This window comes from Oenanthe melanoleuca, chromosome 15, assembly GCF_029582105.1.
Source record: "Oenanthe melanoleuca isolate GR-GAL-2019-014 chromosome 15, OMel1.0, whole genome shotgun sequence".
In the NCBI taxonomy this organism is placed as follows: Eukaryota; Metazoa; Chordata; class Aves; order Passeriformes; family Muscicapidae; genus Oenanthe; species Oenanthe melanoleuca.
In genome coordinates, this window is record NC_079349.1 from 3,527,591 (window position 1) to 3,553,270 (window position 25,680).

Here is a 25,680-nt window from a genome sequence, read left to right on the forward strand (position 1 = left end):
TCACTTAAGTCCGTAGAAGGCTGAGGCGTACATATCTCCTACAGTCATAAATTAACAATAATCAAGGAAGAGAAAGTTCAGATAAGGCTGCAAATACAACAACAAAAAAAAAATCCCTAAGTTTACTAGCCGTTAAAATAAAGTCATGATTATCAAGGATTGCAAAATATAAATGCAATTTTTGAACAGTTAAAAAGTACAAAAATGATGGACAACACAAACAAGCATTGTACAGTTTGTCCTGTGTGTAGACAAAGCAGGGTAGGAGATTTCCAACCTTTATCTACATCAGACACTGATTTTAAGCCGAGAGGAGTTGAGGAAATCTGTAAAAGGATCGTGGCTCATGATCCCAGTAGTATAAAAGCAGTATTTTTTCAGTCTGTAAACAGTAGTCTTGGTAGCTTCTTCTAGGTACGTTTTTCAATTCACCACCCAAAGAAAATCCGAAACAAACAAAAACAAATCCTAAGAGTTGAAAAAAGGGGAACAGCAGCAATGGGTTATAGCTTGAATTTCTTACCAGGTCCATGTGGGACATATTCTGGAGGGGAAATGCTCTTTTGTAAGAAATATATAATATATTTAACTGTACACAATTTATAGGGGGAGAGAAATTCTCCCTCAACCAAGCCCCCAGTCAGTCAGTACGGAGTCATTTTTGTACATTGTTTCCTCCTAGAGAAACTACAGCTTGGGAAGAGACGGCCTCTGCTTTTAGAAACCACCAAGTAATCCAAAAGTTCTGTGTTTGCCAGGGTTGTCATTCCCAGTGGCTGGAAGTGGAAAGAGAACAGCAGCTGGCACTGAGAACAGTCAGTATTCCCTGTGCTGGAAGTGAGTGAGCCATGGTTCCATCCTGTCCCAGCCCCTGTCCCCCCACAGTTTCAGTTCTCCTTTCAAAGGATGCAGGAAAACTTTTTTAAACCCAACTTCTGCTTTCAGGCACACAGGAGGATTTCCAATGCTTGGTTCTCTTTAACCTCACTTACATTGTCACCATTGTTATTGATACCACTGAGTTCAACCTGGTGTAGCAGCAGTGGAAGGAAATTCCAGCCTGGATCAGCCCTGGGACTGTCCCCTGTGTCACCTTTGCTGGTGTTTGTGCAAAGCCCTCAGGAATCAGAGGGAGGGGACAGGGACAGCAGCAGTGCCACTGTGCCCCCAGACTGAGAAGGGCAGTTTTCACTCACCCTACACACCTGACAGCATCACCTTCAGTCACCAGCCTTGCTTTACACCCTTCTTTCAAAAATTATATTTCTACAGAACATGACAGTTCTGTTTTTTTTTTTTTTTTTCTTTGCTATTTTTGTTTCAGTAAAAGTATTACTATAAAACAGACTTAACACATTTTGGTATTCCTCCAGCCCAGAGCACTTACCAGACATTGTGATTCAACCATCAGGACATCCTTTACAATTTGACAACCTGCAGACATTTTTCTTCTTTCCCTTTCAGGATGGGGCAAAGCCAAACTAAATCCAGCAAGAGCAGCTATAGGAATTTTTTTTTTTTTTTTTAATACAGGGGATTTATTAAAAAAATACTCTCATCAACATTCTAGCATTACTAACAAAACAAAGGAGATGACAAAGGCAGTCAAGCTCTCTTTAAACTTTAAATCTAGACTCGGATACTGCAGCTTTAAACCAGGAGATGAGGAATCTGTTGGGTCTGACCTGTCCCTTGTATTGCAGGTACATGAACTTTTTTTTTTTTTGCCTATCAATTTTAGGCTGCATTGCTCTTTGAACATGAAAAAAACCCAGCAGAAATGCAGATTCTGTGGGAGCAGATGATATGGTCATGCTTTCTAACAGAAAGCTTTGTGAGCCAGTGCTTGGATAACCAAAGTTCAACTGCAAAAAGCAAGCACACAGGTACCAAAAGGATCTCAGCCTCAGACCACAGCGGAAGCAAAAGTCACCTCTGCCAACTTCAACCCAAAGCCAATAGGATTCCATTTCTATTAAAATATTGAAGTCTTAAAGTTTCAGTAATCTAAATACACTTTTTTTAAAGTAATGGCATTGCTGTTTGACATTAAACTGACATGATACCAGTGCAGTGTCACACTTCACTGCAGCCATTATTTACAAGATCTCTCCTTTTGTTTTTTTTTTGCTGAAACACCCATTCCCATCTCTCTCTTTCTCTCTGAAGTTTGCTCCTCATCCATCACATTGGCAGCTTTCCTGAGCTGTGCACAGACACCTCCTCCCTCCTGCTCTCTCCTGGAGGATCCTGCCCCAGCTCTGGATGATTCCCAGCCCACCACGGAGGCCTCACCTCTCCCTGATGGACCAACACAGGGAATTCTGTCAGCAGGACCAGGTGGTTTGCAGACAAAACAGGCAGCTCCAAGCCAGGCTCAGTTCATCAGAGGTGGCTGAACGTGGATATCTACAATTCCTGCATTTCTAAGGCAAGGACCATACAAAAATTATGAACACTGTATGGTGATGAAAATATCCTTGGAGATAAAATGCTTTACACTGGATTGCTATTGCTGCTTCTAAAGACCATCTCCAGTTGGTTCTAGAGATCAAAAGGGAAGAAAGTGAATTTTCTCCTGTTGCAATATGCTTATGAACATGTATAAAAAGTGGTCAAACCCCAGGAAGGGTCCCTGCTTCTTTTATGTACAATAATTTAAATCAGCTCAATACATCTGTAATACCTAAAAAAATTGTTTCATGATTTTAAGTCCTTCATGCATTATGAGGAAGTTCTGGATTAAAGTGATGGTAGAGTGGATGTTGCTTCTGTCTGGGACTCTGGTGTCACTCCCCTGTGGAGTCTGTCAGGGATGCATTGCTCAAATCTTTAGTTTTTTAATGGTATCAAGTCTCTTTTTCAGCAGCTCTCCAATTTCCTGAACTGAGTGATGGTAACTGCTCTGGACCTTCCCTTGCACAGTCTTTGTAAACTTTTTTTCTTCCTGCAAAGTACAAAAGAGAAATCACTCACTTCAAAGCAACTCTTTAAATCCCCCGTTTAAACTTCCTCCAACATCTCAAACACCAAAAAGAAATTCCTGAGGACCAGGGTGTTTGCACAGGGAATCTCTTACCTGTAAAAGCAGAGTGTCCTTGAGGGACAGCTCTTCAAGTTTTAGTGCAGTCAGAATGATTTCAAGCCCTTTGATATGATCTATTACATTGGAAGTTAATGTCTGGAGTTCAGTTACATAATCCAGGAAATGGGTAAATACAGGTGGCTACAAAAACAAACACAGGTCTTGAATTTATAAACACATATTGATGTCCATTTTATATAACTCACTTTGAAATATATAATTCTCTTCTTCCCACCAGTGCTAAGCTATAATTTACCTACCCAGATAAACACTCCCAGCTACACAAGTTTACTGTAGTGCATTCCAGGCAGGAAGGTCAATGACACTCTAAACTGAGACTTTTCATTTTAATGAGAAATACCTCATTAAAAAACTGTCACACTATGTCACAGATATGACACATCACTGATTTTAAACAGCAAAAATTATCCCCAAGTAATCATTACCCACATCAACCTCCACAAGTTTATAAAATCCACTCCATGTTCATGTTATCTATTCTGATTTTTCTTTCAGTATAAATAAACTGTGACTAGAGAAGAGAGAAAGAAATATTGTTCTTACCATTGCTACACTGCTTTCTTTTTTTTTCTTCTTCTTTTTTTGCAGGTTGGATTTAAAAGGTCGGAGGACACTGTCACAGTAACTTGATACCCACAGGGCAATGGAGATCGTCTGCAAGAAAGGTAAAAATATGTTGTAAGTTGCATTTACAGGAGGCTTAACTCATTTTAGTGTTCCTGGTAAAACACAGCATGATTAAAATAAACAACAAAATCCCTCATGAGTTCTCATGAGTGACTGAGATGAAATTTTCACTGTGTTTCAATCCCAATATTTTTACCCCGCAGTACACCCAAATTTCTAGTTTCCAAAGGGAAAAAAAAATACCTCAACAAAGAAGACTAAGTTTTCTAACAGGTTTGGATGAGTTTTCAATGTGCCATCTCTGACTTCAATCAAATCACCTTTACATTTACTGAATAAGTCTGAAAAGAAAAAAGAAAAGCTTTACTTGAGGATGAAGTTGATCATCTTAAATGTGCATTTTCAGTACACCAGGTATCTGAGTGTAACATGCAGAACTGTCAGGGCACTGACCACTGAGATAATGAATCCTCTCCATCTCCTCTGAGTTCTGGCTCATGACAAACATTTCCACACCCCTGAAGAGCCCCCCTGACCCAAGCACCAGGAGAAGGAGCTGCCCAGGCTGGGAGATAAATGCACTGAAGGGCACAGCACGTTCTGAGCATGCAGCAGCTTCAGCACACAAGCCAAGGGCAATCCCAGCCTTGTTCTCAAGCTTTCACAGGGCCTGCAGATGCATCAGCACAGCCCATCCCTGCAGAATCCAGAGCCATCCTCAGACAGCCAGGAAGCTCTGCCTTAGAGTCTGTTCTTGAGTTACCATTACCTGTCAGTCGTTCTACTAAAGACTTGAAACTATTCCCTATTCTTTCCTGGATTTCTGCTGAATCTTCTGGAAAAAAAAAAAAAAAAAAGAAATAAAAAAATGATAAGCTACAAACTTCTTTAATTTTCTGCTTCCAGAAACCCAAGAGGCATTTAAATGCAATTTAGTGTCAGTAGTCAAAAGTAAATGCAATTGCTTTCAAAGAGAAGCCAGTATTACAGCACCATATACTGCAGAAAAAATGAAGACTTACATAAAACATTAAATGAAGGCACTGGCTCTCAGATAATTTAGTGTCAGACGGAAAATTAACACACAAGTAACAGTTTTGAGTCCACATCCTCCAACGCCCAGCAGTTTTCAGCCTAAACAGAGACATGTGGCTCCCTCCCACCACACACCACAGCAATGTGGTCAAACCCCTGCCCCAAACACTTACCTAAGCCATTGGTATCTAGTTCATAAATATCACTAACAAGATAAAACAAGCTAGTCTGGCACTGACAGCTGCCATTGCTGAAGAAGCCAGCCATTCGGGTAGGAGGAGGGCCAAGGACAGGATACTAGGCAAGAAGCAAAGAAAAAGATAAAGGTGTTGCAGCTTTTCCTCATCCCACCCAGTGCCTGGCACATCTCCCAGTCAGTCACACACCACAAACCCAGGGGCAGTTAAGTGCACTCTGCAGCCTGCATGATGCATTCACAGTCAATATTTGGGGACAGCTTTTGCCTTGCTGGTACCTGGATTTTTTGTTCTAGAAACTTCTTCCCTGAATCCACTGCTGCCTCCAGCTGCTGCAGGAGGGCTCGGATGGTGTCGATCTTGGATGAGACACCATTCTCTGCAGTCTTTTCAGAGTTCTTTGGTTGGATGGTGTGAGCAAGAGTTGGGAGTCCGCTCACCAGCCTCAACGTCAAGGAGCGGATTCGCAGCCACAGGGTCTCCTCCTCCAGGGAGAGCCTCCGATGCTCCTCAGAAATGTCCCTACAGAAAGGCACCACAGCTCTTCAGCAAAATGCTCCAGGCACAAAAGCCTACCCAAAGCTCCCCTGTTCTGTATGATCAGGAAGGAGTGGTCAGAAATTCAGAAAACTTAGTATCTAATAGGGCAGCACTGCCAGTGGTGGATGGTGCATAAGTTGCCAGCCCAAGAACACTGAAATTTGGGAATTGCCCTGGAAGGAATTTCTTTGCTATGTGTGAGTTGAGGGTATTTCTACACACCTGTCTTTTGGATCCCAGCTAAACAAGACTGTCAGGTCTCTGTTGTCACGCAGATCTTTCCATGGAATGTCATCCTCCTCTGGGCTCAGACTCATGGACTTTATACTTTCTTCTAAACTGGTTGATCTGTAGGTAAGAACGAGCAGCACTGAATCAAACACCTGATCACTGCAAAGGGAAAACAGCTCACTAATGGCCCATGTTCTGTGCACTGCTCAGCTCTTCCCTCTGTCAGGGGTGTGACACACACGGCACTGACAAGGATGTGAAGGGACAGCAAATCAGAGTGACAGAATCCCCAAAGCTGGAACAGTCCTTTAAGATCACCAAGTCCAACCACCAACACAGCACCACCACTAAACCATGACCTCAGTGCCCTCCCAGCTTCCCTGGGCAGCCCATTCCAATACCTGACAACCCTTTCCATGAAACAAAAAATTTTAAATCTCCTCGGTGCAACCTGAGCCCATTAAAAACAGAACGAAGCTTTAGAGGCAGAGCTGCAGCTCTGAGATTTCTGCAGGTGCAAGTCCCCAAGGCCCCTGCTGGCCCACTCCCAGCTCTGCCATGCCATGTACTCACATATTTGCTTCAAGTAAGAGGTCCAGCAGCATGCGCTCGGTGCGCACCTGCGCGAAGTGCAGGGAGGAGTTCAGCCTGTTCCTGAAGGCGATGAACTCCGGGATCTTCTCGAACGCCCCGTACTTGTAGGCCTGGATGATGTATTCTGAGGTCTGCAACAAACACACAGCAGCTCTCCTTAGTGACTTCCCAAATGAGGAACCAACAAGGTCAAAGCAACTGCATTGCTGTGGTTTTTACCAGAGGTGCAGGACCTGGCAGGTCCTCAGTCCCCGGGAGGAGTTTGCACTTCTGTTCTCCCAAATTGGGAATGCCCAGATGCTCCATGGGCAGTGAGGTTTAACAACCAAACCAACACTAAACATCATGTTGTTGTCACCACAATTAAAAATACTCCACAGGGAACAGATGCTTTTTTCCTTCCTTTTTCTTTTCGATGCGTGATTCAAATCATTAAATCATCATTTCATTTTAAGAAATAATTCCAGGCAAAAAAAATATAACCCAGATTTTCTGGAACTGACTTGGATGTGCATCACGTATCACCACAACATAGATTTAAAAAAAAAAATAAAAATTACTCACAGATTTTTTGTTTCTCTTTTTTATTAGAGTTTTGAATACAGTATCACACAGTGTGTACATGGAACAACACAAACACCAAAAGAAGCTCTCAGGGTCCATGGGGTATTTTGCTTTCCCTCTGATGAAATGCAGCAATACAAGGCAGGCAGCCAGTATTTCACTTCAGTCCAAGCCATCTCCAAAAAAAGAGATTTTTACAATGAAGGAGCCCCAGACAAGCAGTGTTTTAATGAAAATGTCTAACTGTAGACACAGAGGGAACTATTTCTGCTCCCATCCATGACTGATAGATGAGTTTTTACATCAGAATTACTCCACAACTGAGAAATTCTGGCAAATCAACTATTTTCTTCTGAACAAGATTATGAACTGCACTGAAGATGAGAGGCACCAAAAAAGGCTTCTGCTTAACTGAATTCTATATGGTTCAACTCAACCAGTCTGGAAGGCTCTGAGAGACCAGAAGGCAACACTCACAGATCCAAAACACCTTTTTTTCCCCTCCAAATCAAGAAATGTCCTCTAAGGAGTTGTCTTTATTTTTTTTTTCCCCTAGGTAATTTGGTTATCTGCACTGAATGAAAAAAATATGCCAAATATTCAACAACATACCCTCTGATCAACAGCCTTGCAGAGGTGACTGTCAGGGACTGGGCTATGGGCTCTAATTCAACTGCATCCACGTGGTTTTTAAATCCCCCCAGGACATGCTGGAGTGGTTTACCTGCAGTATCTGGAGAGATTAAAGATGCATGGACACAAGAAAATTAGAGATTACTGGTGATTCTGCATAGCTGAAGGAGGACTATCTCGAGTTGCCTTTTTTAGTTTTGGCCAAATATAGCAATGTTGCCTTCTCTCTCCTCCCTGTCCTTGGCATCCTCTCCCAGAGCAGGAGCTGTGGCAGGACTGCACAGCATCCTACATGGTGTTACTCATGGCATCACTGACACAGGATTCACGTCAGGCTGGAAGTTCAGCAAGTCAGGAGAACGGATTTATCCAAAGCAAGAAGTCTGATCCAGGAGTTCTATTTTTATGCCAGACTTCTTTTACATCCCACACTTCCTGCTCCAGGCAGAGTCCCACACACAGCTCTGTGCTGTGACATTCCAGCTATCTCAGCATCGACCTAGGGGGGAGCAGGCAGCACCAGAAATCTGTAAAAACTGAACTTTTAAACTTTAACACTGCAGATGTGGTTGTGGGGCTTGAGTGGGAGCTGCTGAGCACCCTGAGCATGAAGGGGCAGCCCCAGCAGCAAACAACAGCACAGAAACTGGGAACAGATCCTGACCTTGTGACATGTTTTATGGCAAGGAATCCTTCTTCATCTCCACTCTTGTCACACCACGGTCCTCAGGGAACAGCAGCCTGAACTGAGTCTTCACCTCTTGCAAGAACAGCTTTTGAGGCATTTCCCATCAAAAGGATCTTAAGGAAACAACCACTGGAAGTATCCAGAGCACAGGAGAGATCTGGAAACCTGAGAGCAACATGACCTCATGGTCCTCTGGCTGCAACACCACTTCCAAGATATGATGTGAGTGGCTCCAGTGTCTCATCCTCACTTTGTCACATGAGGAATTCTACCCTCCTGCAGCACCAATTCTGGCCTCTTGAAATTCCAACAGTTCAGGGTGTAGCAGCAAGGCAACACCTTTTTGGGGTTTCTGGAACACGAGTTGTGTTTTCCTGCCAACAGCACCTGGAATGCAGCCATCACCATCCATGTACAGATGCTGAGCCACTGGAGACATCCAACTCTTCTCTGCCACCAGCAGCTCCATCATTCATGCCAGAGAATAACCTGCTCCCAAGGGAACCACACCTCAATTGCTTCAGATTGTTTTCCATGGAAAGATGATTTCTTGATACTTTAGAACACAGTGTTCCCAAGCAGAGGAATCACATCCAGGAGTTGTTTCAGTTCACTTTTCCACCTGGTGCCCAGCAGTTGTTGGTTTCATGCAGACAATTGGTTCCAGGGATGTTTTTTGTTAACATCCACAAAATGACTTTTAAACAAGACTGAAATGTTATGCCTCAGTAAAAAAAACCAAAAAAAACCCAAAAAAAACAGGATCCAGGGCTTCACTCTCAGGAACCCAAAGCAGTAGCAAGTTGGAAAAAAATGAGCAACTGAGGGATGCAGAGCAGAGTGAGCTCCCATCCCACTGAACAATCCTTGTTCCCATCCTCAGGAAAACCTCTGTGTCAGACACAGCTCACAGAACTCAGCACCTACACTCCAGGCACAGGGAAATGGCAACAGGGATCCTGTACACAGGAACCACCTGGGCTGCCAGCAGAGCAAGCTGCTGCTTCTGACTGACTTCTGTGTGAGACTCTACTGCTCAGTACAGACAATTCCTGTGTTTTTATCTGTTGCTGGGATAGTGGGAAAGCAAAATGTGTGACTGCAAAGCCTCTGGAGCCAACTCAGCCAGTAGCTGACTGGTAGATTTACAACTGGATTGCACCTTTGTTTCTCAGGAAGCAAAAATAATCTTCACCTACCTCTCAACAGTGCCCAGAGTGTAAAATACAAATACTCAGGACATACTCCCACTCCTCAGAGTGGGATGGTCCCTTTAAAGTGAAGTGCACCACTCACCATCCACTGAAAACACACAGCTCCAGTGACTGTAACATAAGGGATTCATCATGTGCCATCCCCATCCTGACCCACCAGCACTGGCTGCTGTGTAACTTCCCAAAATGCCACATTTATGACACCAGCACTTATTTCCACGTGACTTTCCACTTCAATTATTGCATAAAATCACGAGCATTAATTTAAAAGCAAATGTACCTGTTTTATGAGGAGCATTAAAAGTGGCTTTAACAGAAAAGAAGCTGTAGCAAAAGTTCATGTAACAGTAACTCACAAATCCTAGTAGTAGAAAATGCAGGTTGAGACACCTTTACTACAAAGCTGCACTTACTACTGCTCTTTGTTATGTTTTAAACCACTACACTTCACAAGGCTTCTCTAAGACACTTTGCTGTGTTACAAGGTCATGGTGGGGGGTTCTTTCAACTTACATCTTTCTGGTTGGAGTGGAAAAACCTGAGTGCAAAGTTGCAGGATTGGGAAGCAGCAGCGTAGTGGCCCAGGGAGCCGGCGTAGCGTGTCAGGAGATAACTGCAACAAACAGCACGGGGCAAACGTCAGCCACTGCCCTGGGAAGCAGCTGCACAGGAGACATCTGGACATTTAACAGCATTAACAGCATTCATGGGCAAGTTCAGGCTTTTAGTGGAATGAATCTTCCGTTTTTTAAAAGCAGTATGTGAGGGCTTGGAGTTCTTTCTTCACCTTAAGAGTGCAAAAGCAGCTCAGTGAGACCCCCGAACACACCAGACATGGGTTTGGGGTGTGCTGGCTTTCACTGGTGCTCCCAAGCTGCAACACCAAGCTCTGACTGGCAGCCAGCCAGCCATTTCACCAATTACCTCCAGATAATTAATATTCTAAAAAACCCAACACAGACCAAAATCACACAGGGAGGACACCCTACAGAAAGGACGAGCATGCAGCGGACGTGCCTCCCAAAAAACCCCAGAACGCTTTTGCACAACAGCACACGAAAATGTGACAATCTGCTGAACTCTGGGTGGCAGAGGATGCTGCAGCTGTGAGGCTGGGGGTGAGCAGGGCTGATTATTCTCAGTATGTACCACCCACCCGATGGTGTCGTGCTGGATGTGCTTGGCGTCGAGGCTGGAGTAGAGCTCCGACACCGGCTCGAAGGCGCCCAGCCGGCAGTAGATCCGGATGAGCAGCAGCTTAAACTGAGCATTGGAGGGACTGTGAGACAGCCCCTCCTCCAGGAGAGTCAGGCACTGCCACACAGCTGCCTCTTCACCTGTGACAGACACAGCACGGGCAGGTGTGAGCAGGGACAGGCACAATCCCCTCTCCCCACGTTGCACAACGCTCAGAGCGCTGCCAGGGATTGCAATGCCTGACCTAACACCTGCTCCAGAACTCCAGCTGCTCCCTGAGGGAATGCTGGGGGAATAATCCCTCCCAGGGAATATCTAGCTCACATCTGCACAGAGCACACTGCAGGCAAAGTGACTTTGCCTGATGAATCCTGAGCTTTTTGGGAATTCTAGCTTGCACACTGCAAAAGAGCCAGGAATTCAAAAGTCCATATCCACCTTCCTGCCAGAAACCTGACCATGGATTTACTCAGGTTTTACTCAGGTTAAAGACTAAATCTTCCTTGGGAAAGAGGAAGGGAGTAACTACAGGAATATACACATGGACACTCAGAACTGGACACTGTGGGATTAAGAGACTCAACACAAGGAGCAGGGGTGAAGTACAGGCAAATTTAATTCAGGGAACAGGTCCCAGCAAGTCTAGAAACAAGGGATCCAAAAGGCAAAGTAAGTCAGGAAGAGAAAGAAATGTTCTCAAAACACTTCTGGTATCAGAAAGCAGTTGTCAGCAGAACTCGTGCAAAGGGAGAGAAAAAAGGAATTAAGCATAAGAACTAAATCTGTTTAAAGGTCAGTGAGATTCAGGGCAAACACCAGCTGATCAGAGGGACTCCTCAGATACCTTACATTGCAAAAAAAAAAAAAAAAAACCAAGCCATGCCAGGCACTCACTGACCACAGGGACACAGCCTCCCTTTCCCAACCTCCCACAGAGATATTAGAGCAAGGCACAATTTTGGGAACGTACCTTCCAGCCACAGATCAAGCAGCAAGTGAACTGCAAGCAGGCAGTAATAATCTGAAAACTGCAATTCAGTTTTCAAACAAGATTTCCCTAAAAAAGAAAAAAAACCTGTTACCCTTGAATGACTAACAGCGCTGGCAGCTGATCTCACAGCCAGAGTTATTGAGCAGCACAACAATCAGAGAGAGTGTAATTTATAAAATCAGAATTGTCTTAAAATCCAAACAACTTCACACATCACTGAGTGGCCTTTGGGGCATTTCAAACATTGACATCTGCTGGAAAAAGAACTGACTCCCACAGCTGCAAGATTTACAAATTAATAACTCCTGACCACAAATGTGTCCTATGAACTTCAGTGAGAAAATCTGCTTTGCTTAAAAGCACAGGCAATCCTGCAAAGTACAAACAGACCATCTGAACTACCCAGGTTGCATCTTTATCTTCAAGTTACACATCTGAAGAGAAAAAAAATAAAAGGCACCACAATTCAGGGAAGGTGAAGGGTAGAACCAGAGAGGAGAAAGCCAAGTTTTATCAGGTTACAGATTTTCCTCACCGAACTCCAGCCCGTGGCGATATCTCAGCATCAGCTCCCGCACCACTGCCAGCTTCTGCCTCTTGTCCATGGTGTGGTAGATGCCCAGCAGCCTGGAGAGCTGCACCACACACAGGTGCTGCTGCAGGGCCTTGATGTCACCTGGCAGAGCCACCTCGTTCTCGGCCGCCGCCGCCAGCGGGATCACGTCCAGCAGCTGCCGGATGAACTGCAAGAGAAACCTCAGTGGCAAAGGATGCAGGGCTGCACCTAATGGTGAGGAAGCATCTTTTCTTCTCTCCAATCAAATAATAAAAAAATGCAAAGTGGAAATATCCATGTTGATGGCACTGAATCTGTGGTTCAAAAGCAGCCTGTGAGATTGTTATTTGAGTTGCTCGAGGTTTTATTAAGTTTCATCAAACAGATGGAGGGAAGAAATATCAGAGGCAGGTTTCCAATGCATTGATACACCAGGGAGTTCAAGCACCTGCTAACACTTGTGGTAATAAGAGATGCAATTAAAAAAAATTAGTTACTGACAGGCTTCTCAGCACATTTCCAGGCAATGATGGTTTTGCATTGTTACATTTTCCCTCAGCTCTGAAGTAATGTGCAGTACTCAGTGAGGTCATCAACTCTGATTAATGATTTCTTTTTGGAATTAAGCTGTAAGAAAAGCAGCTTCTCATTGTTTAGTTTTAATGGCAACAAAAGACTCCTGACAACACACAGAGCTGGACAGCACCTTCTTGCTCTGAAACCCAACAATGTCTGCAAATTTAAATCTGACTTAAAGCCAATGAATTCAGTTTTACTACACTTGGTATTGACACAAAACTGCATCAAATGGAAGCCTGAGGCAAATAGCTCAGGAGCAGCACCAAGCACAACACACACAATTCCACTTTTCCCAAAGAATTTGATGAATGCTGTGTTGACAGATCTTTTCAGTTTGAAATTCTGCCAAGCTGAGCAAGGTCAACCACATCACTGGCTCTGCTCTCCAATTTACACCTCTAGGAAGTCAAGACTGGTGTAATGACCATTATTTCTGCACTTTCTCACATGTCAGTGGCCCAGCAAGATCACAATCTCAGCTACTGAAGTGGAACTCTCATGTCAAAACTCATCAGCACTTCAGCACCACAAAACCTCCTCAGCTCCTTGTGTCCTTGACCAAGTTAAACTGCAGCAGATGCTGCTTCAGGGACAGCCAGAAAACCACTCAATATATCAGTCTGATACAATACATAATCCAAAATATATTCAGTAAATCAGCAGCAGTTTTAAGGCCAGACAGAAAATTTTAAAGTCAGAGTCATGGTTTTACAAGCACTGTGACAAACTGGAGTCTGAACTATTCTTAAATATAATTTTTCCACTCCTGGTTTTGAATTTTTTTCCCAGGAAAGTTAGGATGAAACCTGTTCAGTACTTCAGGGCTCCCTTACAATGGGATCACCATTTCCAGGATTAGGAGTTCAGTATTCTGCTGGCCACATCTTTTGCCAGTGGGCTAAAAACACACCTTTAAACATAAAACATCAGCAACAGCCATCCCTGCCAGAGCCACTGCTCCCATCAGCAGTAGGGCTGTGGGAAGAGTTTGCATTAGGAGTCAAAAAATACTTTAATAAACCAAGAGAACCTCACTACCCACACTTTGTTTACCAACATTTTATCCCCAGGCTCTGGCTGATCCCGGATTCTCTGCCCTCCCCAGTGCTGATCCCTGGACACAAAGGCTCAGACAAACACTGGGGTGAGTGACAGAATTCCCAGCTGCTGAAGTCACTCCAGGCTGCTCATGACTCTGCACAAATGGGCTTTTCACAGAAACTCTCTTCCAGAGAGTTGTTTCAGAAAGATTCTGGAAAAAACTTCCATAGGTGCCTCCATGACCCCTGGATTGGGGTCAATCTGTCCCTTCTTTGGCACTGCCAGAGCCAAGCAAAGCATCTGTGACATCCCTGCATGGACACATGGGGGAAGCTTCTTCCTGTTAAATAGAAATTCTGAGCTCAAAGTACCCTGATACCTTTAAAAATGGGAATAAAAATGCCAAAGGAATACCAGATTTGAGACTCTGCAGGATCAAACTTAGCTTTAAACCTCCAGTAAAAATCCTCTGAATGAAACTTCTCAAGTGCTCAGATGTTAATGATATTTTCTACAGCACAAAGAGTTCTCTGAATTTCAAGCAGAAAGCAAAAATTCACTGTTTCCAATCTCTTAATATGATCCACAGGTATTTTAAGATAAAGGGACCAGAGTGCAAACAACCTGCAGTTCCTGCCACTACTTCTTGATATTTCCTTACCTTTGTGTACTGGCTGGGTGGGAGGAGATCCACAAACACTTTGAGATCAGTAAAACAGCAGGGCTTGTCCCCAAATTTTTTGAAGTACTGGAACATTAGTTCTTCTGGATCACCTAGGAAAAAAGGCCAGGTCACCTTTTTAACACCCTCCAGTAGAAGTGAAATCACTGAGAAATCACTGTTCATGCTTTCTTTTTTTTTTCCTTTTCAAGATTATAGAGTGATTTAGAAAACAGAGCTGCACTACTGCAGATTTTAACAGAGGCTCTGGTAACCAAGGACACATTAAAAAAAGCCCAAGAGCTTCATTCAAGCTCCTTTAGCAGATAAGAGCTCAGCAATCCAGGCAGGCACACACAGCTTATCTCACCATGGCTTCATTTGGGATGGAAAAACAAAAGGAATCAGGAAAGAGACAGATGTTGCTTTAATCACATTCCCTTTCATTGATTCCCTAAATGCCATTTTGTGATGCAGGTTTTTAAAAAAGCAAAACCTGGCCTTGCTGCTGTAAAAAATCAAAACCCACCCAGAGATTCCAGTGCTAACAGCAAGACTTTCCACCAGGAATAGTGTCAGTTACTGGATGCTCCCAAATCCCTGAGATCCTTTTGAAAACCTCCCTGCTGACTTTTCCCAGCCCTGAAAACTCAAAATTCATCTTCCAATGCTTTTAAAAAAAAATGCTTTTAAAACTCTTCTCACACACAACAGCAGCTATCTTTTCCTAATGAAAATGTATTTAACTGAGTGATTTAGCAGGAAGTTTCTCTCTCTCCCTTACCCAGCTTGTACTCGTCGTTGCAGCCCCGGTGCCGCAGGCGCCGGATCAGCTCCAGCCTGGCCAGGTACGGTCCCCGCAGCGGCCGCGAGCTCCTGCTCTCCTCTGCTATCCTCTCCTCGATGAAGTGCACAGCCTGCTCGATGGAGCAGTGCACCTCCCCTTCCAGAGAGCTGCAACCACACACACAGGAGAGTTCTCACTGATAACACACACTCAGCACGCTCCCAGACAGGGAAATGATGGTTCTCCAACTCAGTCACCACAGAAATGAGCTGGAAGAGCTCTGTAATGTACAAACTATTCCATCAACTCCCAGCCTCCAGGTAAAACACAAAACAAAGCAGGGAGAACACATCATTTGGGCTCTGACATCAAGAAGTCACTCTAATATTGAATTTGCTGTAGCACAAAGGGAAAACAAATCCACAGCAAAATTCTCAACTTACTGCTCTTCCTCTGCTGGAGGCGTCCAGGATTCATCAATGAGTTGAAACACTGAATCAAAGTAAGTTATATAAAACTGCCAATCATCTGAGCTGAAACAAAAATCAGGCACAGGACAAAATTTAGGGAATTGCCAAAATGATTAACAGCTAAAACTACATTTCTTGCCAAAGCTGAATTAAGGAATAACACATAATCCTATTACAGAAAAAACCCAATTGAAATCATAAAATTGTTTCCCCTTGAAAAGGTCTCAAATCTTAGGAACACCATCATCCTGAATTTCTGGAAACATTATTAAGCAAAACCCTTTCAATTCAAAACTGAGGCAAGCTATGAACTCTAAAATTCACATTCCAGCCAGAGCTCAGCAACATCCCCACAAAACATGAAGGCAGAAGTTTCTCTTCTGCATTTAACTTCTATCTATGATGAGAGCACAGCTAAATTCAAAAGCAAACACATCTCTCCTGACAGTTCTGAGACAGATTTGATCACACTGGAATGTTCTGTCTCCTGATGCATCTGCTCCAAGCTTTACATGCATTTCCCACATTGTCTGGCCAAATGGGAGAAATTTAGATGTAAAAAATTTAATGTAAATCATGGAGAGGATGAGATCTGCAAAATCAGAGCTAGACAATCAACACAGGATTTAGAAATAAGGAGGTTAAACAACCTTTTATTGCATTAATGAGTCGCTAAATTCTGCCTGGAAAAAGCAGCAACTCCAGTCTTGACCCTGACTCTCCCTCATTGCTTTGAAGTGCAATCCTTGGAAAAGCTTCTTGATATTCTCCTATTCTACCCACAAAGGCCATTCCTAACCAAGCAGGGATTTTTGTCCCATCTTTTTTTGCAGGAATGCTCTCTCACTTTTTGAGCAGCAGCCTCCTGGCCAGGGCGTTGCACTCGGGCCACCTGTGCAGCTTCTTGTACATAGCCATGCACTTGTTCTCCCGGCTCTGCAGCTCACTCGTCAGCTTCTCTGCACCAAAAACACAAGGAAAGCTCAGCTCATCCCTGCATTTCCTCCCTATTCCCTGCACAAACCTTCTTATTCCAGCCCAGCCCCAAGCCAACCCAGCAGCAGCCCTCAGAAAGATTCCCCATGGAAACCTTCACATCCCAATTCCAAGTGCATTTTAACCTCCAGCTCAACTACTCTAAAATGCAGATATTGAAGACTTTTCAGTTTTACAACCAAGAACATAATCCAAATTTACCACTGTAAAACCAGGCTGCACAAACCTCCAGAGTTTACACTGAGGTTAAAACTGGTCCCAAGTTAGGCTTCCTAAAATTTTTTTTTGAAGCAGTGGACAAATCTGAAGCAAAGGGGGATTGCTGTATTCTCCACACAACTCTGATTTATTAAAGAATAAATTACCTCCAAGTTTTCCCCTCACAACATCTAAAGCTTCCTTGTACTTCTCCAAACGTTCCAGGATCATGTAGTACAGTTCCACCTTAAAAGAAATATTAGACTGCAATGAAATTTGCCAGGAAGATCATCCCCAGATGTACCAAAAGAGAAAACAGGGGATACCAGGCCTGCAAAGCTATCTTTAGTATCCCAAAGGGTGCAATACTCTTATTTAGGTCTTTTTTTTCCATTCTTAGTTGTCAGATTTTCATGGGGCCTAACAGAAAGCAAAGCACTTCATCAGTTAAATCAAACATCAAAAATTGCCTCAGCCACAAAATTCTGAGGCCCTCCTAACCCCTTGCTTTTGTTCTTCCTTCTGTCCCCTACATTCACATTTAATTCCAAAACACTGATTATTTTAAGTTTTCCAAGGTAATCAAGCTCCCTTAGTGAATTCCTTATCTCAACAAAGTTCAAACCAAGCCTTACTTCAGCCTCAGCTTCAATCTTGTCCTCTTTCACCATTTTTTCCACCATTCTCTCAGCAAGTGGCAAAAACATTGTCTTGGAGAGGTTTTCATCCTGTGCTGAGATGGACTGAGGAAGAGAGGGATTATTGCAACAGCTCAGCAATTCTGTGATGTCCCACCCACTGCTCTTTTCACTTTGGAAGAGGAAAAAAAACCAACCCAGGTGCTCCAAACCCCCCCCAACCACCTGTTTGGAGCTGCCATCTGTGACCTGCAATAAAGGCAGCAATAAAACTGATGCTACACAGAAAAGTTCATTTTTGATCAGATCAAGCAGAGCCCTGCATGTCTGAGCACACAAACCTTGTGGTAAAAACATGGAGCCAGAACAATTTTGTGTTTTAAATGGCACAGGATTTTAGAGAATGTGATTAAAACCCTCCAAGCTTATTTTTGTTTGATTTTTGTGTCTGATTAGTGCCCAAATGTGCTGCCTCAAGCAGCAGCAGCACAGCTGATCTGTGCCTATTCCTGCAGACTTCCTGCTAATTCCAGAGCTCTCATTTATTCCCTCCAAGAGCTTTTATAACCTTGTTAGAGGGGAACAATTCAGACTGAGAAACTGCAGATAGTTGAGGATTTATTCATTATCTCTGTGCCAAAATGACAGGTGGATATTGGTGCAGAATAATTCAAGATGTATAAAGGTGGTAAGGCAACAGTTAAATTGGATTATAAACACACCTCAGCATTTATTTTGGACCACAACAATAATGCTACTTAAGGAGGGCTCAGTCTTTCTCCCAACATCACACAGAAACAGCTCAAACACACATTTTACCCAAAATCATCATGGTTTCCCTCAGAACATTTCTGCACCAGCATTGCAGCAACAGCCAGACCCAACACTGCACACACCTGCATGATCAGGCTCATCACGGACCAAAAATAATATGGATTTTTGGGAACAATCTTATAAAGTGCCATTCCAGCCTGAAAAACAGAAGACACAAGTTTCATCATTCCTGAAATGGATTTATTTCTAAGATTTTGTGGTGGGCAGCAATGATGGGAGCAGACAACATGGGATTTGCACATGGCAGGACTGACACATCCTGACACACATCCCCGAGGAAAACAGAGGCTGGGAATGTTCCCAAGGACTTTGTGTGGGCCTCCAGGATCAGCTGCCCTTCAACACTCACTTCACACCCCAAAATTTGGGGTCACCTCCATGTGCAAAGCAGGGGGAGCAAAGGTTGAGCAGAGCCAAAGAATTCATGATTTTCCCTAACACATTAGCAGCTATTCCCACATTTCCCTCACAGTGCCTGTATGTAACAAAGGACAAGATTTTTACCCCTACAAAATCTGTAATTAATTTCAAAAAACCACACATAATAGTCTACCACCACAGCTGGACTTCTGTGCCAATTCCCTGACTGCAGTTGGCATTTTCCAGGATTTTCAGCTGGATACTGGGGTTTATTTTCATTCTCTAATCAGTCACCATCCACACATTTTTTTACATCCCTAAATCCAAAAGCACAGGAGAAGATCCCACTCTGACAATGTAATATTGATAATGATGATTTGATTCAATTGATATTGAAAATGATCATTTAATGAGATCCACATTTTTATGTCACTTCAGACATACAAAAGGTCACATTAATATTAATTATTGTTATTTGTGGCATTTTCTCCATATGATTGTGATCCATCACATCTAAAATTTGGGTTGTATAATGAGGTTTCTCATTTCAGGTACACCAGCAACTCCTTTTAGTTATTTAAGCCAAACCTGTGCTAAAATTCAAGTCACAGGAGGAACAAGAGGGAGTTTAACAGTTATTTCTTGGCTCTCTGTGCTTTTTTACAGAAAAGAGTGAGCATGCAGGCCTTGACAATCATCTTCCATTTACAGGCATTCTCCAGGCACCTCATTTGGAAGGGATGAAAATAAAACCAACCAGTGGGACACTGTGCTGCCAACTGAGAGGGGATATTTCCAGTGCTTTTTAGTTTTTCTTGACAGTAATACAAATTGTATTTTAGATGCTCAAGTAAGAGCACAGGGAGGATTTACCTTCCTAAAGTTAACAGAGAACTAAGGCCAGAATCAAGTGTGAAAACATGGATCAGGAACTCTTCCCAGATGTGTCTATTCCAGAATTCCTTTTTTTGTACTCTCAGTACTAAACCACAGATCAGTAAGAGACACAACTTTAAGTAAACAAAACTTTTGTCTTCAAAAAATGAGGTTTAAACCCCTCTGTAAAAACCAACCAAGAGCTTAACTACTGCACTAACCCAGCTCAGCTTTTTTGGAACATTACTCACAACACATAAATGAGAGTAAAAGACAGAGAAAAATACACTTTAAACCAGCCAGAACACAAATTGTTGGTCATACCTGTTGCATCTTCTTGTATTCTCCAACCCTGGCATAGGCCATGAAGAGGTGGGAGTGATACTCTTCACTGTTGGGGACCTTCTTCACAGCTGCCTCATAAAGTTTTGTCACCAGCTCAGCTAAACCAAAACCAGATGCTAGAGTTAAGATCAATTTGGGAATATTTTAAAGCACAGCTCCCCCAAAGAGCACCAGGGATACCTGAACAGCACCTAACTGCATTTATCAGCCCCAAAAATGCTGCTCTGTCCCCCAGGCACTGCAAACATCAGGCAAAGGAGGAAAGAGCTTAAAAAACTCTAAAACAAACCTCAAAATAGACTTAAATCAAAATAGAGTTCAACAGCAGCAACTGAACTGTTCAGGGGAATTTCAGGTCTATTTTTAAAGGAAGTTTATCTATTTTTGAGCATTAAACTGAATGAAGGTTCCTCCTGCTGGCAGAATGACTGCTCCATGTGAATCATGTATCAAAACACACTTTCAGAGCCTAATAGCAAATTAATTACTCTTATCACAGGTTTACTCATATTAATCACATCCTGCTATTTCCCAATTGGCTATATCAGAACTCTAAACAATTATTTCTATACTATCTATTTATTTATTTCTATACTATTTATTTATATTTCTACACTATACTTTTTAATAACAGGTCTATCATGACAAAGAACTTCTGACAGTACAATATACAAAACTTTCTTATATTTTCATCCTTCCATATTCTTTTTCCTTACACAAACCATTGTAGCTCAAAGTAGAAACAGAAAATCAAATGTAATTTGTCCTTCACAGAGTTTATACATCCCTGACACAGATGCAGAAAACATCTAATTACAATTTTCTTGCAGGACCAAAAGTGGAAGTGCCTCACACCCCCCAGTTCCTGAGTTACAAACCTAAAAGTTACAAAGCCCAGCTTAATGGAAGTTGTTAACAATCACAGAGAGGCTCATCATTCACAGGGGTTTATGTCAAAGTCAAAAGTACAAAAAAATGCTGGTATTACTCAAAAAATGATTCAGCTCCACAAACACACACACAAAGAAATCAACAGAGAGAACACAAGCAATTGCTCTTTTGCAGACTGATGCAAACACTTTTTTCTGAGGCTGTTTCACCCCTTGATCCTCTCTCCAGCAGCTCAACAATAAATTTTGGTGGCACCACCCACCAAACTCCACAATAAACATTGGTACCAGCACATCACACTCCCCAAGAAGCTGCCAGAAACAACAACTGTTCAAGCTATAGAAAAGCAGGTGTGGCATCTTTCAGAAAAGCACAGAAAACTTTCCTCCATCACTCCAACACTGATGATTCAGTATTCTGAAAACACAAATCACTACAAAGAACCTGACAAAACTGATGTGGCCAAACTGGGAGGTCAGGATTTCCCTCCTGTTTTTCACCAGTTCCCTGAGGCCAGAACTCCTCAACACACCCTGGGGGATTTGTCATCTCTGTCACTCTACTGACAACAAATTCCAGTAGTTTCATGAACAAAAGTGAACTCCCAGGCTGCAGGATCATTATCAACATGACTCATTTAGGACCTGCTACACAATGGTGCTCATAAGAAGCCTGGATGAGGATTTTTTTGCTTTTTGATGATCACTACAGGCATTAAAGCATCACTTCAATTCTGAGTCTCTTAGCAGTCTCTCACATACACAAATCCTGGATTTTACACATTTCCCACTAAACTGTGGGGGACAAACCTTCAGGAAGAACACAAATAAAAGATTTCTGGGAGAGGAACAAACTCACGTCTGTGCATCTCCCGGTAGAGAATGGTCAGTGCTTGCAAGGAATTATCATCTGTGGGTTCAAGTGCTGCTACTTCCTGTGCCAGGGCATAGGCTTCATCCTGCTTGCCAGTCCTCTGCAAGCCAATGGCCTTCAGCACCTGTGGACACAGCACAGGCAGCTCTCAGACACACAGCTTGCATTTGGAAACCCTCTCACTCCTGCTGGAACAGCCCAACCACCTCAATCCCTCTGCAGAACTCCAGGTTTTTTTGTGGCTGGAGAGGAAAACCCCAAAATGCAACAGCATCAAAGAGGGTACTTGATTCTTAATAAATGCTGAGGTTGCCCCAAGGCATCATCACATGGTTTTCTCTACCTGGAGGCTGCAAACTGACCTGTCCTGCCAATTTTCCTCAGTTTTCTTTCACTAACTGGCCAGAGAGAAGTGACATAAACGAGATTCAGGTCAATGATACTCACTGCAGCTTGAGAAGCTTTCAAAATGTAGAAGTGGAGTGAACTGCAGAGGGAAATCCCCAGGGAAATGAGAAAAGCAGAAAGAGAGTCACAGGTTCAGGAAAGGGAGGAACAGAATCTCTTTCCCTCAACAGGGGCACAGCAAAAAAACAAGAAAAAAAGCAAATGCTTCCAAAATCACAGAATCCTGGAATGCTTTAGGTTGGAAGGGACATTAAAATCATCCAGCTCCATGCCCTGTCAGGGGCAGGGACATCTTAAATGGACCAAGTTGCTCCAAACTGGCCTTGAACAATTCCAGGGATGAGGGAATCCAGCTCCCCTGGATTCCCAGCTTCTCTGGGACACCAGTTCACCTTGTAACATTTTCCTGAGACATTTCCTCCCAAGGAGATGTTTGATCCAAACTCCTCCAGATGGGTACCCCAACCCCAGGGCTCCAGGAGGTATTTTTAAAGCCCAGCCCACGTGCCAACTTCACCTGGAGTGTTGCTGACAATCAGCCCAGGTGGAACCAACACTCCAGTCCCTATCAGGGTGTCTGTCCAAGTTTTCAGGCAAACAAGATAGAGGTGAGCTGGAACAGATATTCCAGAGGGCTCAGAAATCACTGTGGAAGCTCCCAGAGAAAGGGACACTGGAACACCCTGAGACTCAGGCAGAAGGAGCTCAGTTTCCCCCAGCCCCACTCACCTTGGCACAGTGAAGGTCCTTGTGCTTTTTGAGCAGTTTATCTGCTTGCTGGATTGCCATTTTATTATTGCCATTATCGAGATAATCTGCAGAGGAAGAGCACACACAAAATCACACCAGAACACCAAGGCCATTCTGGAAAGCCACCTCCAATTTTACCATGGAGCACCTGCTGTCACACCAGCAGCACAAACCACATTTTCCCTGTGCAGTTCCTCCTGAGCCAAACATTCAGGAAACTGTCATTGTACTGGTTTTAGTCATTCAAACAAACAAGCTTTTGTAATTACTCCACACAGATCATTACAGCAACAAAAGAGACCCATAATAGAGAGGATTCTGCAGCACCAGCTCTTTGCTGGCAATGCAGCTCCAGAGCTTCAGCAGGACAAGTAGAAACTAATTTGGTGTGTCTTTGGGAGACTTTCAATGACTTTTAACAGGCAGGAGGTTAGAAACCAAACACACACACCCCAGCAAAGTGGGAAACACTTGTTCACAGCATCCATACCTCAGGCAGAGCAAACCTGTCCCCTGGAGCACCACTACCCTTCCATTCCACCACACTGGTTTTGAAGACAAAACTGTGAAGCATCAATATTTCCTAGGGGGAGATCCCACTATCCAGTGAAACTTCAGCTGCAGAAAACCCATCTCCAGATCATTTTCTCCTTCTTGTGCTCAGAATTACAATTTTCAGATTGAACTTCATGTTATAACACAGTTACAAAGAAGCAGTTTTAGACTAGGACATGACCCCTATGTGTTCCCCTTCCCTCAAAAATTCCTCCTTCCTCACCAAACCCAGCTTTGCTGCTCCTCATGTGCCAGGGGAGGAAGGGGCTGCTCACACTGCTCTGGCCTCTCTCCTGCCACTTAACTGATATTAAATCAAACACCTTTTCCTCATCAAACCTGTCATTCCCACTAAGAGCCAGAACTCTTAAACTGAGAGGTGACCCTTGGAAATCCCCAGCACAAACTGATTTCCAGATTTATATTCAGCAGCTTCCACATTTGCTCCTGTGGCCAGGTGGATGCTGTATATTTAAAGCAGAGTTAATTGGGCTCCTGAGCCCATCCACAGCAAACCTTCTCATGAGGCAGCCTTTCCACACTCACCAAAATAAACACTGTTGCATGAAATCCAGTTTGAGACTCTTTCTTCACTGGGTATTTCAACTTAAGAAAACCTCTGTGTCACCTTTAACATTAAAACTCTGGGGATTTCTCAGTGAAGAGGTTTCAAAGGTGTGGAACAGCACATCAGAGGCTTCTTGCTCTAAGGTTCTGTCACCCAGTTTAGTGACACACAAATTATCCCCCACGCTGAGCTGCCTGACTGGGATTAACTGCTGTGCCAAGAACACCACAGCTTTGGGTGTCCCAATGTAAATCAAACACCCCCCAAACCTCCCTAAACCACAGCAGAATGAAGAGATTGGATCTTCCTAACAAGTCAGGTTGTTGGAAGTCAAAGCAGCTTCCAAAGGAAATGGAGCTAAAGGAAAATAAACTTCAGCCTATGCTAGTTTATAGGTGGAGAAGTTCAAAGGCTGGAAATGCAACACCTGAACCCTCAGGTGAAGGGAGAACAAGTCAAGATCAAAGATCACCAGAGCTGTCAAGGAATCCTGGAGAACCACAGCACAAACCCAAGCACACTGAAATCCAGAGGCAGACCTTGGACCTCACACTGCACCTCCCCAGCTGCTGATGGGGGGAAGCTGTGTGTTTATCACACGCTTTATTTTGGATTCTGCAGCACCACAGCCTGAGATCAAACCCAGCACTGCAGAGAATCCTTTGCAGAACGAGCAGAAAGGAATTCTAAAGCTCTCTCCAAAATGAACACGGTGAGATGCTCATCTGCTTCAGCACCAGCTGAATTTACCCAGATTTTTCTATTAATACCATTTCTCACACAGGTTATGACAAAAATAACTGCACATCAATGAAATTGTCAATCACAGCACGGACGGAAAACTAAGGAAAAAACCTTAAAATCGTTACATAAAGACAAACTGCACGGAACTCGAACGCTTCCATTAATCTAACTAAAATACTTCTGTTAATCGAACAAAACCATCCTCCTCCCTTTCCCCGGAACCCAGCAGACCCAGCCGGTACTGCACCATCCCTCGGGCATCCCAAAGCACGGCCAGCCCCAAACCAGGACAGCTCTCCGCTCTCTAGGGAGAGGTTTTTATCCCTGCTGAAAAAGTTAAGAACCTTTTCCTCAATATCAAGTCTTCGGTTTTCGGGACGAAACGATACCGTAGCCCGAGGAAGTGTTTTCCTTTTCTTTCTCCATATTTGCATAAAGCCAAGCTTTGCCTACAACCTCTGAAACAACCCCAGCAGCACAGAACACCCTCGGGGACACAACACCACCGGACAATTCCTACCGACACCGTCCCCTTCCACTTCTCTCCTGCCTCCCAATTAATTCCCCCAACAGCGTCACCGCTCCGCGCCACAACACCCAACACAACTCCGGGGCACCCGCGGCTGCTCCTTCAGGGATGAATCCACTCCCGGCTCCTCCGCCGCAGCGCAAAAACCCCCGGCCGGGGCTGCCCGGGCTGCGCTCCCCTCCCAAGGCCGAGGGGGCACCCCGGGGGCGCCGCGGGACCCCGGCCCGGCCGGGCGGGCGCCGCAGCCCCGCGGGGCCGGAGCGCGGGCGGCTCGCAGCGGGGCTCGGCGGGGCCGGGCCGGGCGCGGCGGGGCCGTACCGTAGATGGGCCGCAGGCGGCGGTCGTTGGGGTCCTGCACATGGCCCCGCGCCGCCATGATGAGAGCGCAGAACGCAGCGCGCAGC

General features: G+C 44.0%; 2 protein-coding genes across 2 annotated transcripts in view; one reads left to right on the forward strand and one right to left on the reverse strand.

Annotated features, from left to right (window-relative positions):
* ALDH2 (aldehyde dehydrogenase 2 family member) overlaps positions 1-25,680 on the forward strand; it is a 157,950-nt gene that overhangs the window by 46,457 nt on the left and 85,813 nt on the right. The gene's annotated exons all lie outside the window — the stretch shown is intronic.
* NAA25 (N-alpha-acetyltransferase 25, NatB auxiliary subunit) lies at positions 2,115-25,676 on the reverse strand. Its single transcript, XM_056504692.1, has 24 exons — positions 25,595-25,676; positions 22,860-22,945; positions 21,708-21,846; positions 19,938-20,056; positions 18,440-18,514; positions 17,541-17,648; positions 17,073-17,151; positions 16,559-16,670; positions 15,685-15,774; positions 15,239-15,408; positions 14,455-14,567; positions 12,153-12,360; positions 11,597-11,683; positions 10,586-10,766; positions 9,943-10,042; positions 6,310-6,461; positions 5,728-5,853; positions 5,244-5,487; positions 4,942-5,065; positions 4,503-4,568; positions 3,977-4,074; positions 3,650-3,760; positions 3,080-3,226; positions 2,115-2,947 (listed from the first exon to the last, which is right to left on the reverse strand). Exons 1-24 carry the CDS (start codon positions 25,650-25,652, stop codon positions 2,825-2,827), a joined length of 2,916 nt encoding a protein of 971 aa, XP_056360667.1. The 5' UTR covers positions 25,653-25,676; the 3' UTR covers positions 2,115-2,824.

Bases quoted from the DNA above. Each gene is read 5' to 3' on its own strand.
- NAA25 (XM_056504692.1), bottom strand. From the start codon at position 25,652: ATGGCGGCGCGGGGCCATGTGCAGGACCCCAACGACCGCCGCCTGCGG. The intron at 15,409-15,684 runs GTAAGTTGAGAA...GTGTGGTTGCAG, and splicing joins CCTCCAGCAGAGGAAGAGCA to CTCTCTGGAAGGGGAGGTGC. The intron at 3,227-3,649 runs GTAAGAACAATA...TTGTTTTTGTAG, and splicing joins AAGAAAGCAGTGTAGCAATG to CCACCTGTATTTACCCATTT.